The 17,415-nt window shown below is 39.9% G+C and overlaps 1 protein-coding gene across 2 annotated transcripts in view; it reads left to right on the top strand.

Moving 5' to 3' along the window:
* The window catches only part of rgs3a (regulator of G protein signaling 3a), a 183,133-nt gene that overhangs the window by 79,728 nt on the left and 85,990 nt on the right, over nucleotides 1-17,415 (top strand). For both annotated transcript variants that reach the window (XM_088320165.1, XM_088320166.1), the window contains one exon: nucleotides 14,314-14,448. In XM_088320165.1, the coding sequence (XP_088176291.1) occupies nucleotides 14,314-14,448 (135 nt within the window). The remainder of the gene's footprint in view (nucleotides 1-14,313; nucleotides 14,449-17,415) is intronic.

The raw sequence follows: 17,415 nt of genomic DNA, 5'->3' as shown, positions 1-17,415 counted from the left end.
ACCCACGCAAGCACAAGGAGAACATACAAACTCCGCACAGGAAGTCTGGAGCTGCATTTGAACCCACGACAGGTTCCCATGACATGAACTGTGCCGCACAAGCGCTAACCACTGCGCCGCCGTGCTGCCCTGATTTCATTTATTTGTAGCATATTGGTAGTACAGTAATCCGTTGTTTTTTTTTACGGGGGTTGCCTTCCAAAATGTTCCTCGATAGCCAAAACTCACAAAGGATAAACATTTAATTATTCATTAGATTTCAGGAACATATATACAACTGTAACAAAATAACAACTACACATTACAAATAGAAACAGAGTACAAAATGGTAGTTCAATGACTGGATTGTAATCGTGCAACAAAATTGGAGAGCTTTTCCTTTTAGTGTAAGAAAGCGCTAGCTCTAAACTAGTTTCGGGATCCTCGGTATGAGCCAGGTATCTGTGATGAATAAAAAAACAAGAACCACAAATGTAGCAGTTTCTGTCAATTGTAGCTTCAGGTCATCCTTTTTATGGGTAATGGATCTGGCGTTGTTGAGTTATTGGCTCGGCAGGGGTGGCTTGTGAGAATTATTGCGTAGCTAAACTGAATGCCGGACTTGCAGCCCCGCTAGTGATTCCTCTCCTGATGCTGCCTCCTGAACCGTTAACAACCAATGGAGCAAATGGTGGTGATAAGCATTTCATTGAGCTCTTCTGACTTTCCCTTGAATCTGATTTATAAATTTATTTTCAAAGTAACGAGCCCCTAAAATACTACCATGCTTCGCTTTTTGTTATGCGAGACATTGACTTGTGCGCCCATCCAGCTGTTTGACTGACAGCATTCACCAACGTAACACAGTCACGCACACGGACAGTCATGCCCACCCAACACACACACAGCCCTCCAAACCTCGTGATAGCATTTGCTGTGTGTCTGCTTCAAAACAATATGCACCATTAAAATCCGCAAAATATCAAAATAAGTAAACCGTGATACAGGGATTATTATAAAAGATTGTTTAAGACGATACATTTTTTACCCGGAAGACACTATAAATTTGGCCACATTTGCAGGTTCACTAGTTGCACCTTCAAGCTCTTTATTAGTTGTGATTGCTTCAGCAAGGCACAACTACATTGCCAAGTGCTGTAAGCAAGCACAACTATTATAGTCCCCCGAGATATTATTATTATTATATCTATCTTCTTCCGCCGAATTTTAACGGGGAACTCCTCCCAGAGCTTTTCGAGTACCACATCGATTCATACACCAAAAATTCCGGCCTGACCAGGACTCTTGTGGCTTGTCTTTTGACAGTTGCGGGGCCCAGGGGACCAAAAAAAGTCCCCATCCGGAATAATGGGTTTTGAGATTCTCCCATCCAAAATACATGGGCCCATTCATTTCTATGGGTAGTCATGGAAACGAGGGCTTTTCCAGAGTGTAGTCATAGTAAGCAGGGACTGTCCAGGGTGGCTTGAGGGGGCCCGACCCACATTACCATTAGCCAGCCCAAACATTAGCGCAAGCTAGCTGTAAACACTGTTGGTGATTAGTTGGGCTGGCACAGCCAGCCCAAGTATTTGTGCAAGCTAGCTGTAACACTGTCGGCAATGCTAACTTCTTCATAGTAACATTTTTTTGTAACAGCTATATTTTAACGACTTCATATTTACAAATTATGCTAATGGCGTCATGTTAATGAGTTATGCTAACAGGCACGTTCTAAAAAGTGATGCTAACGGATAAATGCTAACTTCTTCATGCTAAAAAAATTTGGTAAAGGCAATATTTTAACGACTTCATATTTACAAATTATGCCAATGGTCTCATGTTGATGAGTTATGTTAATGGGTAACTGCTAAAGAGTGATGCTATCGGCTAAATGCTAACTTTTTAATGCTGAAAAATTATTCTAATGCTAACATGCTAACGACTCAGCAAATTGAATGGGCTCAATGCATTCCGGATCGGCCAATTCATTCAGAACCAAGTAAAAATGTACAAATACAGCTTTCCCAGTTAATAACTTTATGTTTTATTTCCATATCATCTTCCAGATCAATCACAACTCTTACAATTGACGCGGGAATTGTCTAGTGATTTATTTGCTGTTTTCCTTGTTTATTCAGAACTAGTTTTTTCCTCATATTTTCATAGAACCTTGGACCGTCTGCTAACTCCCCCCTGCTGATCTTCTCACAGTCACAATTCCAACCGATTTTAAGATATTCAAAAAATGTTAAAAACAACAAGCCCAATTCAACCAGCTCAACATCAAGCTGAAAACCGCTCGGAGTCACTTTCTATCAGCTACTGGCTACAGTTGGATTTGTTTACCACTGAGACCGAAATTGGTATCGATCGACTCCTCTGGCCGTTGTCGAGAAAGCAAACAAGGGCATTTAACGAACGTTCCTCCAGGGCACGGAGCTGATGTGGGATCAAACGGCATACAGCTGGCCTATTTGAGACCCAAATGTCGACGGGAAAGCGTAAGCATGCTAATCGCTGCTGACGCATGCTAGGTGAGCGGCGGTGACATGTTGGAAACTCATCCGGCAGATGGCTCGGGAAGAGGCCCTCAAACAGGGAGCACTTTCATCAATCTGATTATGCTGTTTTTATTTTTAGCCCCTCCGTGGCAGTTACCAGTAGCCATTCATTGAATTTTGCCCCATTAGCTTCTCATGTGGAGCTCTCGAACTGCTGCTGTGGGTACAAACACAATCTTAAGTTCATCTGTGGGAACAATCTTCTGCTGTAACTATTGGTAAAACACGTCTATCTTTAGGAGAGATGAGAAAAAGGGTAGTCGCTATAAAAGTGAAAGCATTGAACAAGCTTTGGTCGTTGCTGTTTTGAAGAAAAACATTTACTGACAAAGTCTGTCATCCCAATCAGGACTAACGAACCAGAAATTTATCAATTTGTTTTGGTGAGTATCTTCTATTTAGCTTCAACAGTTTCACAGAAACTTGAACTAATTTTATATCATTGGTAGGGCAGCAGACCACATTTGTACAAGAGAAGTTATTCTCAAAACATTAAATTTTTATAAGTGGAATTATGTTTAATTCAGTCCTGTCGGCTAAAAGTAGCATACTATTTAAAGATAATGAATCACATTTTGTTTTCGTGTTTTAGCTATGAGACTCCTTCTCCGGAAAGACTTATACGTGTTAACTAATTTAGTTTTTCTATTTTGGGAAATATCAAATTGCAAAAATTTTATTTCACAACATTTTTAATTGTCATTTTTTATTTACTCTTTAAAAGCAATACTACTTTTGAGTATTGAAGCAATACAGATGTAAAATTGTATTCATGCCTATGCTCACTTTGCACAGTGTTGACTATTTTGCACAATGTTGACTATTTTTGCACTAATACGATCCCAAAACTGTATGTAACATCCTACATGCCCACATTTCTTGTGTAAATATTGTGTAAATTATAACCTTTATCTTCTTTGTTCCCTTATATTGTGTAAACTATAACCTTATCTTCTTTATTTCTTTATCTTCTTTATTTTCTTTTATCCTCACTGTTAAATGTGAAACTGGAGTACCACGTCCTATTTCGTTGTTACAATATGTTTTTACCCATTTTGTAACAATGACAATAAAGGTATATTCTATTCTATTCTATTCTAAGTTGCTAGTTGATTTTTATTATTTTTTAAAATTTTAACTGAAATATCCATCCATCCATTATTTGCACTGTTTATCCTCAGTAGAGTCGCGGGGGTATTGGAGCCCATATCAGCTGTCCTTGGGCAGTGGGCAGGGGACACCCTGAACTGGTTGCCAACAGTCTCAAAGCTCACAGATACAGACAACTCACTTGCTCATTCAGACCTAGGGACAATTTGAACCGGCCAATTAACCTGACATGCATGTATTTGGAATGTGGGAAGAAACCAGAGTGCCCGGAGGAAACGCACGCAGGCACTGGGAGAGCATGCAAACTTACACGAGGAGGCTGCGGTAGCTGGACTTGAACCCTGAACATCTGCCCCGTGGGGCTGCGGTCTATTCACTCGGCCGCAGTGCCACCTTAAACTGAAACATTATCTTCAAAATAAAAATACTTCCGCAAAATGATTTGCTCCAACCTCCTGTGAACCTTAAATCAAAGGAATGGTTAAATATCTACTCAGGGGTGGGTAGAGAAGCCAAACTTTGTACTCAAGTAAAAGTACTGTTCCTTCAGAATAATATTACTCAAGTAGAAGTAAAAGTAGTTATCCAAATACTTACTTGAGTAAAAGTAAAAAAGTACTCGTTGAAAAAATAACTGCAGTACTGAGTAACTGTAACAACGTCTTATTTATTGATTTTTAAATCTTTTGATCTATCTACCTTGGTCATATCCCTTCAAAAGGGGTGACCGACAGCAAGACAAACACATACAATAACAAAGAAAATTAAAGGGAAAAAATAGCAAAAACACACACACACATTTTTGGACCTTGGCCAACCCAAATGCCCAAACACCCAAACAAGTTAGGCACCTCAGCACCTAAGTTGGTCATGCTTTAATCCCTCCAGATGAAACGGGACACAAGAAAGCGGCAATGTCACTCGGGTCAGGGTGACACAACACACTCTTTGTTCAACAGCAGGGCCCGACAGCTTTGAAATGAAATGAAATGATCAGCATTTTTATAGCGCTTTTCAAGTCAATGACTTCCCAAAGCGCTTTACAGTGTGCTCCACATTTCCCAATAGCGGCCTTGCAGCCATGTAAGGCGCTAACCTGCTTATTGGGGATATTAGGGGTTCAGTGTCTTACCCAAGGACACTTCGACATGTAACACGGACGAGCCGGGATTTGAACTGGGATCCCTTAATCCCAACACGATCGCTCTACCTTCTGAGCTACTGCCGCCCCAATGGGGTTTACTGTCACTGGTTTACCCCTGCCGAATCATACAGATGCCCTGCCCATCCCTTAGATTGCGCCCAAACATCCCACTATCCTTTTACAACACCTCTCCACTCATTCCTATCACCAACAAGAGATCTAGCTTTCACTAGATTTAGACCTCTTTCCTGCAGTGCATTCATAACACCATCCATCCACATTAATCGCGGCCTTCCTCTTGGTGTTCTTTCATTGACTTCTGCTCTGTAGATCCTCTTAACATTTGCTTCTTATCCATCCTCTCCATGTGTCCAAACCAACCGAGTACTCTCTTATCCACACGCTTGGTCAGTTCCACGACTACTCCAGTTCTGTCTCTCACAATTTCATTTCTCAATCTATCCGACCTTGTCACCCCTAACATACTCCTCAAACACTTCATCTCAAAAACATTTAATTTCCTTCTTAAATCTGCATTCAGGCTCTAAGTCCTTGGACCATACAACACAGTCGACACAATCACACTCTCATAAAGTCCCCTCTTAACATCCATACTCATACTCTTGTTGCTCATCACTCTCCTCAGAGCACCCAAAACCTTGCTTCCTTGAATACCTCGCACTCCATTCCACCAACTGCAGCCACATCACAACCCAAGTACCTAAAGCTTTCAACTTCTTCCAGCACCTGTCCATGCAACCTTATTTCTAAACGCCATGCCCACTCCATCATGTGAACACTTCATCACCTTACTCTTCCCAACATTCACACATAACTTACGCCTATCACATACTTTTCCAAACTCCGTTACCAACCTTCTCAATGTTTCCTCAGAATCAGCCACAAGCGCTGTGTCATCTGCAAACAACAACAGACTTACCTGCCACACCGTTCCACTGTTATCCATCATCTCTACAACTCTGCCAAATACTCTTGCATTCACCTCTCTCACCACGCCATCCATGTACACATTAAAGAGCCATGGTGACATCACAACCCCTGTCTCACACCAGTCAACACAAGGAACCACTCACTTGTCTCAGTCCCTACTCTTACACATGCTCTGCTGTTCACATAAAAACTCTCCAATGCTTCCAACAACTTTCCACCCACTCCATACATTACCATCACTTGCCACAACACCTCTCTATCAACTCTGTCATACACCTTTTTAAATAATACACGTAAATTCAAGTGCTTTAATAAACAATAAAATAGAAATAGTAGAAATCAAATAAGTAAATTAATCACATGTAGCACCAAGTAGCACATTTAACGCCCCAAATTGAATAGGCTCTGAAAGCAGAGCAACAAGCTAGCCCATGAACTCGAACAAAGGAGACATTGCATATTGTAGCTGGTGTTTGGAACCCTTTTTAAGGGGAACATGCTTTTGATGTGATGCCAGAGGTGATCCTCCTCTTCTGTGTTTTCATAGTCGGTACTGCTAAGCAACATTTTCCATCTGTTTCCTCCGTAAACAACTTTTCCCTGCTGAAGTTCAATAGGGTCATGTGACGAGGCTGCTATGTTTGATTGGTTGAACATGGTAGAGGCTAGTGGAGTTCTGCGTCAAAATCAAAGCGCCTTAGTGGAGACAGACAGATGTGTACCTATGTAAAGCGAATTCTTAAGTAACGACATCAATGTTGCCTAATGTAGAAAATGTCCTGTTCCTTTCTTCAAAATTTTATTCAAACACAAGTAAAAGTATAGGGATTTAAAAATACTCCTAGAAGTTCATGATTTCCCAAAACTTACTCAAGTAAATGTAACTGAGTAAATGTACTCCATTAATACCAACCTCTATATATTTTTACGGTTCACAGATCCCTTAACTGCCTGGGTCATTGGGGCACCAATGAGTAAGCAATTCTGGACAGCCTTCTCCACTGTTGTCCGGACCAAACCAAACCTGACCTGACTTGACAAAGTCCAAATCTGAAACAGACTCAAACTGTAAAAGGAAACTGAGGAGAACAAACAAATCAGAAACAAACCTGGCATGGTGGTTGAAATGACAATGGCCTGATGACATGTTATGCTCAAAATATCATTATGAAGGGTACAGGATAACTGGCTGAAGGTGTGTGGTGATTGGAAACACCTGTTCTAATTCTAGGTTGTGGCCCCCTGGTGGTAAGAGGTGTACAAGAGCCTAACAATTACATCATTAAAATAAAGAATGGTTTTGAAATTTACCATCAACCATGTTTGATTTCAGCATCTGAGAAGCAACGAGTGTACGTTGTAAGTTTATGCTATCCACATTTACAAGCCTCTCTAGAATTGTGACAATCACGAACCGGCTTGCGCTAAATGATGGATTCCATAGAACATTGACTCTGATCTCTGTCTGCTTTGCCAACGCCGATGATTCATCATCTCCCCGTGACGTCATTAACTACCTTCTCGTCTGTTTCAACACGATCCCCACAAGATCCTTTTGTTTTTGTGACTTCTGCAGACCGTTTGTTCCACTTAGTGAATATGCTCTTGGATGAAACATTGAGGGTGATTGAAAAAGACAGGGAGCAACCAGGCGGGACGTGATGAATCCCACAATGTCGGGGAGAACATGAAAACAAGCAACAGTGTCGTGATCCTCTACTGAGCGGGGCCATGAGCGTAGAGGCATAACCCCTAAATTGATCTCAAGAGGACTGGAGCCAATTGGAACAACACAAACCCGGGCTATTTATATCCCGACTTATGTTAAAAAATGTCAGGACTCTAATGTTATTGCCAGAAGCTGGACAGTAAAAGCACTTTTCCATATAAAAACATAGGATTAACAGTTTTTCTGTTTTTATGTGTAGTATTTTTCCTATTAAGCCCAGACACATTGTTGGGTGCTTTACTGAAAAACAGTAATTAGTTACCTATAGTTACTATATTTAAAAAGTAATTCCGTTACTCCCAAATAACTGCCTCTCAAAAGACCCCCTTACACTTCTTTAAAATGGCAAAATAGATAAAAGAAATAGAAGAAAACATGTACAACCTGTGTGAGAGGTGAAGCCGTAATATTCCTCGAGAGCCTGCAAACAAAAACTGAGACTCTCCATAGCAGTTTTCTCTCTCTCTGGGTTTCAAACCATTCCAAGATCTCCATCTTCATTTCTGGATACTGTCCAAGATGTTTTTTTTTCTCCAGGCATGGTGTTTTTCCAAAAATGTTTACAATTAAAAGAACAAAATTAAGCACACTTTAATCGTACATTTTATGCCTACTTCCCCAAATGCTGCCTACCATTGATGACACACAACTAAATATAAGCTAACCTCGATTTGTGTATTTCATTTTACAGTGAAAAATGTGGCTTAGTTGCGAGTATACACGGCAGGGAGAATATCTGTCTTAGGGGAAATTTGTACTCTGTGCCCATCCGTTGATACTGGCGGTTAAGGAGGTGTAGGTGACAATATAAGTGATACAGAATTATTCTGCAGTTGGAGATCATTGCAGATCATTATCTGCATTTAATGAGTTATGCTCCATTTAGTAACGACAGTTGAGTTACTAATTTTGTCGATAACTCGTTACAGTACTTGTTACAGAGAAAAGTATTGGCGTGCCAGGAATGCATTCCTTTGTAACACATCAGTCCCATACTATCTGTCAACCTCAACCCCATACTAATGATTTCCTTCATTAAGCAAAAATAATCCTTATAAAACAACACAGTACCTATTTATTCACAGCAAGGCAGACTATTTACCATAAAACAATGCAAGCATTCCTCCAATATCTTTCTTAGTTCTTTGCCCACTTGCAGAATGAGTAGTCTTGTTTAGTTTATGTAGCAGTGTATTTCATTTTATTTGTCAAGTCAAGTTTATTTGTATAGCCCTTAATCACAAGGAGCCTCACAGAACTGCACTATTGCAAACTACAGAGTACACCATCCCCTGATCTAAAACATACATGAGGGCAAGGAAAAACTCAAAAACCTCAGCATGAGGAAAATAAAGAAACCTCGAGAAGGTACCGCACATGAGGTAATGCCCCTTCCAGGATGACCAAGCTGCAATGGATGTTGCATTAACAAATGATACGATTAAAAATTAAATATAAGACATTTTAAGTATAATATAAAATTAAAATTATATCAAAAGTATGACCAGTTTGCAATTGGTGTAGCATTATTAAACGATACATAGATATTGTCAACATGAAATATAGGTAATTCATAAGCTTTGTGTTGTAAGCTTAGATTTAAACCTTTCCGCTGAGGTTGCAGATCAAATCTCAAGGGGGAAGGGCATTCCACAGCACCCGGGCCTGAATGGAGAACGCTCTTGGCTCTTGGGATCACTTGTAGACCTGCATTTTCAGAGTGAAGGCTCCGAACCGGAACATAGGGGGACATTAAATCTTAAAGTTAAGAGGGAGCATGCCCATGTTAAAATCTAACACCTCCTTGTGGCAAAATATGTCATTTATTCATTTAAAAAAACACATAAGTGATTTATCTTTCTCCCTCTTTGTCCCATACAAAAAAACATCATACGGCCTACACAGATTCAAATGATCAAAAAACATACAAAATTTGGGGATAATGTTTAATTGAACAGGTGTACAAAAATATCAGGATTCAAATGTTTTGCCAGAAGCTGTGACAATTGCCCTCACTCGAGCCCGCTCGTTTGGCGCCACCTGTTTATCTTTGCCTGTTTGGCTCCCCTCCTATTTAAACTCAGTGCTCTCACTCCCTGTCAGTCCGTCAACGAACTTCTGCACTTACAAGACTTGTATTTTGACTCTGTCCGGTATCCTGCTTGTGTATCCAGTATGAAATGAAATGAAATGATCTGCATTTATTTAGCGCTTTTCAAGTCAATGACTTCCCAAAGCTCTTTACATTGTGCTTCACATTTCCCAATAGCAGCCTTGCAGCCATGTAAGGCGCTAACCTGCTTATTGGGAGTATTGGGGGTTCAGTGTCTTACCCAAGGACACTTCGGCATGTAACACGGACAAGCCGGGATTCGAACTAGGATCCCTTAATCCTAAAACGATCGCTCTACCTCCTGAGCTACTGCCGCCCCGTATCTGGAATCAGTCCCGCCTGTCTTGTCCTATCCGGTATCTTGCTTTAGTCTCCAGTATCCGGTATCGGTCTCATCCTGTCTGGTATATTGCTCCAGTCTCCAGTATCCGGTATCGGTCTCATCCTGTCCGGTATCTTGCTCCAGTCTTCAGTATACGGTATCGATCCCGTCTGTCTCGTCTTGTCCGGTATCTTGCTCCAGTATCCGGTATTTATCCCGCCTGTCTCGTCCTGTCCGGTATCTAGCTCCAGTTTCCAGTATCTGGTATCAATTCCGTCTGTCTCGTCCTGTCCGGTATCTTGCTCCAGTCATCAGCATCCGGTATTGATCCCGTCTGTCCCGTCCTGTATATTGCTCGTGTATCCGGTATCGATTCCATCTGTCTTACCTTGTACAGTATTTTGCTCCAGTATCCAGTCTCAATCATGTCAGTCCCGTCCTGTCCGGTGTCTTGCTCGTGTATTCAGTATCCAGTATTGATTCCGTCTGTCCTACCCTGTCCGGTATCTTGCTCGTGTATCGACTCCGTCTGTCCTGCCCTGTCCGGTATCTTGTTCGTGTATCGATCCCGTCCTGTTCGGTATCTCGCTCGTGTATTCTGTATCTGGTATTGATCCCGTCTGTCCTGTTCGGTTTCGATCTCATCTGCATCTGGCTTCCCGCGACTGACTACTCCGTCTCACTTCTTCCGCCCAGCGATCGCCGAATCACTGGCGTTTTTGTTCACGTGCATGACTGCCCCATTCTCGTAAAATAAAGCTTGTGTGAAAATGTTACGCGTCTGGGTCCTCCGTCTGTTCGGGTTCTGACAGAAGCTAAACAGTGAGGGGACAGCTCCACAAAAACGAGGTATTAACAATGACTGTTGTTATGTTTAAGCTTAGCATTTTTCTCGTTAGGGCAGTAAGCCATTTTAAATGTGCTACAAAAGAACACTAAATGGCACTTTTGGTTGGACGTGGTGACATCATTGTGAAAACAAAACAGTGAACGTAATTCGTAATGCCAACCACGAGGAGGATCAAAATCCTCATGGATGAAAAGCTCTCAAACCACCAACTCCCCCATTTTGACCGCTGATTGTCAAATACACGTGCCTTTTCCCCAGCAGGACTTTATCGATTTGTTGGTCTACATATCAAATTCTGTCTCAAGTGTGGTCTGGCTGTGATCTAATTTCGCTAATGCTTGCACATTTTGCCCCGGCCAAAGCCACAACCAAAAATGCTGCGTCATAAAAACTCAGGCCAAATGGACATCCGATGGGATACGAATTGCACTACAATGTCGGATTCGAACAGATATATTTTTTAAGGGACATTGTGTATTGTGTAGCATCCTGTACAGCCTGGTGGCGCCTATCCCTCTCCAGGCCGGCAAAACCTCTATCTATATCTCTGTCTCTCTCTCTCTTTATCTTTCGTTCAATTTTTTCACATTTTTTTTGTCTGTTTTTTCCCTCTATGTTTCTCTTTTTCTCTCTATGGATCTTTTTTGCTGTAAATACATCCTACCCTTTGCTTAGGGGCCGGTCACACAGCCATTTGCGGCTGAATCACGGCTAAAATTTTGCGTTTTTTTTTTTGCCCGTGGTTGCCCGCGATGGAAAATGCGCAAAATTGGCCAACCCGCTGTTCATCGGTGGTATGCCCGCAAAACAGACCGCGGCGACTGTTCCGCTTCCTCATCGCGTCATTTCTGCGTCATTTTCTCGTGTGGACCACGGGTATAAAAGCTCCCGAGCCGGTGTTGTGCCCAAATCCGACTCCTACGCAACACTCACACCCCCCCACCCCCTCGCGTGAACGCGCATTCTGCTGCGATCGCTTTTGTTGTAAGCGTGCATTGACGTCGGTGACCTTTTCATCCGCGTTAACAAACGCATTTTGTAGAATACGATCGCACTTTATTGTTTAAATAAACGCGTTATATAGACTAGGATCTCCCAATTGTTATAATTAGCTCGCTTTATAGTTTTAATAAGCGTTTTATATAGAATACGATCGCTTTCGTTGGAAGCGCAGCAGAATGCGCGTTCACGCGAGGGGGGGAGGATTTACCGTTCGATTACCTTCACAACAAAAACAAAGACGGAATGGTTTAAGTTGTATTACATTTCCAACAAATGCAAGACGAAGTGGTTTTGGTTATATGTTCGCCATTACATTCCCTAAAAGTGAGATAAAACGAGGTAAAAGTGGTTGTAGTAGCGAGGGGATGCAAATCTCGGCAGGGATGCATTTCTCGGATAACACCGGGCTGTAGAAATCATAACCACTCAAGACACAGTCCCGTGAAGATCAAGATTTCAAGCTATGGCATCATTTTTATTTTATTATCTTGAAAAGAAATGTCAAGAAATAAAAATGGATTAAGACGAGGTCACTACGCTGACGGGGATCCATGTTCACCCCCTTGACCCCAACTGACGTGTGCTCGGCAAATCGCGCTGTATATACGCGGAAAAAGGCGTTTGACTGTCACACGCATAACACGCTAATTTCACATAATAACACCGCGATACAGGCGCAGAACATGCTATTACCATGCTCCACCCACGATTACCCGCTGAAATTTCCCGTCCTACCCATGTGTAACCACGCCCTGGCCGCGGCCAGAGCACGTCGTTCCGCGTCATTTCCGCGTCATTACCTCGTGTTGACCACGTGTGCGGCACGCGGTTTAACACGTGCTCAAACTTTTGAGCAGCTCAAAAGTTTTGCGCGCGGCCAACCACGTGTGAATTTCCGACCGCGAGTAAAGCACTGCTGTATCTCGTCTATATGGCGGTCTCAAAACGTCCAACAGCGCCCAACAGCATCCGCTTCACGAAATTTCTGGCCGTGGTTCAGCCTTGATACGCTCGTGAAAGGCTGTGTACCCGCGCTCTGAAGAATTGAGCAGCGCCAAACTTTTTCGCGCTGCCACCCGCGCGCGAATTTCCGACCGCGTGTTAAGCACTGCTGTATCTCGTCTGCATTGCGATCTCAAAGCGTCCAATAGCGTCCGCCTCACAGGCAGAAATTTCTGGCCGTGATTCAGCCGCAAATGTCTGTGTGACCGGCCCCTTACCTACCTTTTTCTTTGTCTCTCTTGTTCATCTCTTTTTCTTATTGTCACTATTTCTCTCTCCCTCAATTTTCTCTCTCTTTCTATTTTCTCTCTCTCTTTCTCTCTCTCTCTCTCTCTCTCTCTCTCTCTCTCTCTCTCTCTCTCTCTCTCTCTCTCTCTCTTTCTCTCTCTCCACTCTATTTAAATATCCTTATTTTTCTATCTTTCTCACTCTGTCTGTTTTCATCTCTATATTTTCCTTTCTCTATGGTTCTATCTTTTTTGTTATAAATACATCCCAGCCTTCTCCTTATCTCTCTCTTTCTTTTTGATTCTCTCTCTCATCTGTATTTCTTGCTGTCACTATTTCTCTCTCTATTTTTCTCTCAGTTTCTCTTTTTCTCTCCCTCTTTCGCTGTCTCTCATTCTCTCTCTCTCTCACTTGTGCTCTCTCACTCTCTGTAGCTATCTTTCTATGAATATCTTCCTCTCCCGCTTGCTTTCTCTACCACCATTTCTCTCTCTTTCTATCTTTCTCCTTTGTCTCTGCGTAGCTTCTATTCTTATGCTTTTTAGCATATTTTTAAAAATTTGACTTTTTTATGTTTTAGCTTTTTATCACTATACAACGCGGAAAAGCTTAGTTGTCAAATATTACATAGTGTCTCTTAATAGTGTAATATATTTTAGAGCTAATAGTTCCAATTATATTACACTTTTTATGATATTTTGCTTTTGCTAACTTCTTCCGCTAGCCATTCTTGTTGAATGAGCTCATACTGGCTGGGTTGTTAGTTCCAAGTTATAATTGGTAGTGAAGGTGCAACAACTAATTTTGAAATAAACTTGTGATTTTTGTTGTATTCGACGAATCTTTAAAGTAATTATTGGTACACAAAGGTACATATCCGAAGAATTTCAACATCTCAATTGTAAATTTTAATTAATTTTTACTTCCCCTTGTTATTTTTAAGTGTTATATAGTCACTTATATGCTATGTAAGCTAATATGTGAGTATATACTTTTACATTGTTGTTTTGGTTTTGCTGTTTTTTTCTTAAAGATGAATATATTCTACTATCTCTGCTTTAACCTACACAATCATTTTTCATTAGGGTGGAATGATGAGTACTAAAGTCGAACCAGTTGAGAACCATTGATTTAGATGCATAAAATGTGTAGTACTTTCATGTGTAATATATTTGATAGCACCTATCAAACACAACCAATCAGTTTTGACTTCATCCTCAGATTCAAAAAACATTTTCTTTATCTCCAAAATGCTTCCCGTCTTAATCCTTGGCCCGCCTTGTCGCTTACCTCTCTCTCTCTTTGTGTCTTCCCCTCAGAAGTGCGACTGCCTGCTCAGCTTGGAAGCGTACTCTTGCGAGCAGAAGCATCGCGTGTGCCAGTGCCTCAAGGATAACATCGATAAGCAGCTCCACATTCAAAGGAGGGAGCCCGCCGTTCAACATTTCGACCAGGTATGGACAATGCCCTCTCTTGTTCAGTGATTTGCATGTACTCTCACTCATTGTTACCTCAATAAGCGATGTGTTGGCCGCCTTCTTTGGTCAAAGCTGCGTCTTTCCTGTCTCTTTTTTCTTGTCTTGATATTGACCCAAGATTGGTTCATGATATTTACATTCTATGCCAGAATCCTTACCAGTGATGGGTCATTGTGATTTTCCTGGAAATTTGATTTGTAACTGGCATAATGTTTTAGTGGTTGATTTTTTTAAAGCTTACTTTTAATAATTACAACCTGATAATAACATACTAATAACATATTAACAACATAGTAATAACATTAGTTTTGTCTGATTTACTTTGATACTGTGGCAGAATTTAAACTGATTGTTTTTTTCTAAATAACATCAGGGTTTTAAACAGCAGCATTTTCTATTTATGATGAAATAAAAGTGTATTTATGTGAATAGAACATGAAGTTTGAATATCTTGTGGAAAATAAAAACAACAAACAAAAAAAGGAACATTGGATCTCTTAAAGGCACAGGGTGTATTATTTGACCACTTGCTGTCGCTGTTTTGTTTCGAGCAAATGAAAAGAAGGAATAAAAGCACAAGCAAGAATATAATCTACGGACAATCAAAGTGGCCTAAACACACCATTTCACTTCTTATTTTTTGCCCCCTTTTTGAGTTGTTGGGGTATTCGTAGCAGCAAGATGTCATATAATTATGGAAGATCCCTCTGGGTGAGGCTCATCTTATGGAAAATACATATACATTTCTTGATCTACAAGTATCTGTTAAAACAAATATTCAATAAAATAAAAATGCACGATCACAAGATCATAAGTTCATGTATTTTTGCTTATCATTCAAATCAATATTATTTTCATTTTAATAAATGGGCTTGTTACCACCAGTAGGCACTAAATAATTCACCTTCTCCCTTTAGGAACGTTAAGCGAAACCGAGCACAAATATTCCAATTTCAATGACAAAAGTTCAAGTTCAAAACAATGATAAAAAATATACAATATCAATTTTAACAAGTTTTTTTTTTCCCGTGGCAGATAATTGAGCTCATTTGAATTATAATTACGGTAACTTCATTAATTTTGTGTGTTTACTTGTTTTTTATTTTACTATTTGTTCCTCCTTTATTGAATCTCCACACTGAATAAATTTAATGTAAAATTTAGAAAAATACATTAAAAAATAATATACGTATTGTCACTGCTAGTTTTATAATATTTCTTCTTTTCCGGCCATTTTTTAGTTCAGCAATATCTTTTTATGTATTGAAGTTTTAAAATATATGTAAAAAAATGAGAAGAAGACAAACAATAAACACATACATTTATTTCTTATTTTCTTTCTTCTCAGAACTGTGTTTTTGTTTTGTTTTGTTTGTTTCATTTAATTTTGTTTTATTATTTTAGTATGTAAAAATTGCAATTATTTTATATTACGGTACTTTGATTTAAATCTCATCTTAATGAATTTGATTTAGTTGAATTCAAATGAATTATTTTAACTTTCAGTGTTTTAGTTTAATATAACTTGAAATGTATTTATCATAAAGTTTAATATTTCATAAGGTTTTTACAAGTGACAGTATATGAAGATGTATAAATTCATTTCTGCTGTTTGCAAATTTATGATGCCATTTTTTTCCAGACTGATACTGATATTGATACTTTACAGCCTGAATGTTTGGTTTTTGAAACCAAACAAGACACCAATGCCAATAATTAAAACATAAATAAATACATTTTCCCCCTCCCTTTCCCCCATAAAAATAAATATTTTTTCTTAGAAAGAAGTTAAACGGTGTATATTTAAAAATAATAATTATTTTATTTTATTCTATTTTATTTGTCACTCTTGATTGTAAAACGGCCTCTAGAGAGCAGTTGCTGCTGGTATTGAACACAGTCAAGAGTGTGGATGCCATTAAATAAGGCTTTAAGAAATACAAATAAATAAAAGGCTGGTAACAGGAATAATACTAATATTTAATAACAGTATGCACCCAACTCTATTGTTACTCATTCTTAGCACATATCATGGACCAAAATCTAGTATGTAAGAACGTCCACTAAAACTTAGTCACTTTATTTATTCATGTGTTCTTTTTTATAAACAAGTTTATAGTTAAGTAGACACTCAAAATAATGAGAGAAGATATTAATGGTTTTTTAACATGCAAAGAGAACAGGAGAAAGCCCAAACCACAGATAACAAATTCCAACCTGTTTTAAGCCCTTCCTTTTTTATTAAATCTCCTAAGTTACAACAGTGGTTCAGCCCTTAAGGGTGCGGAAATTAAAGGACATCCACATGATTGGCTGATAGTGACTGAAAGGGGGATTACCACTTGTGAGGCTCCTTCTCAAGGTTTCTTGGTTTCCTCATACTGAGGTTTTTGAGTTTTCCGTTGCCCGCATGTTGGTTTAAGATCAGGGGATGGTGCAATTGTAACCTGTGCAATCCTTTGACACACTTTCTCATTCGGGACTATACAAATAAATGTGACTTGACTTAAATTGGAAATTATGTAAATAGTGCATATTGTAATAGTCAAAATAACGAACTGGCATCCTATGCAAACTCCTTTGCAGGTGTCCAATACTAAAAGCAGAATAAATGTATCAAACATCCTGTAATTTAAAAGGTTAAAACACACTTTTGAGTGTTGTTGACGGGTCTAGACGTCAAAGTGTTTGACTTGGCCGGCGGTAAACGGGACGATGTGAATTTGCTCGAATCTTCTGACCATTTCCACACAATTGCGAGTGACTCAACATGCACAATCAGCTGACATACACATAAGCTGTTTTGCCTTTGGCTAACACTCGTAGCCACAGTTCTACACAGCGCTAATCTATTTGCCTTGCATTCCCAGATTTTGACGCTTCCTTTCCCCATAAGTTCTTTTCATTAACGGATACAATGGGGGCACTTATCGCAGGGGTGGT

This window comes from Urocampus carinirostris, chromosome 16, assembly GCF_059441175.1.
Source record: "Urocampus carinirostris isolate Australia breed hairy pipefish chromosome 16, RoL_Ucar_1.0, whole genome shotgun sequence".
Taxonomy (NCBI): domain Eukaryota; kingdom Metazoa; phylum Chordata; class Actinopteri; order Syngnathiformes; family Syngnathidae; genus Urocampus; species Urocampus carinirostris.
Note: the sequence above shows the minus strand (reverse complement) of the source record. Positions and strands in the feature narration are given on the sequence as shown.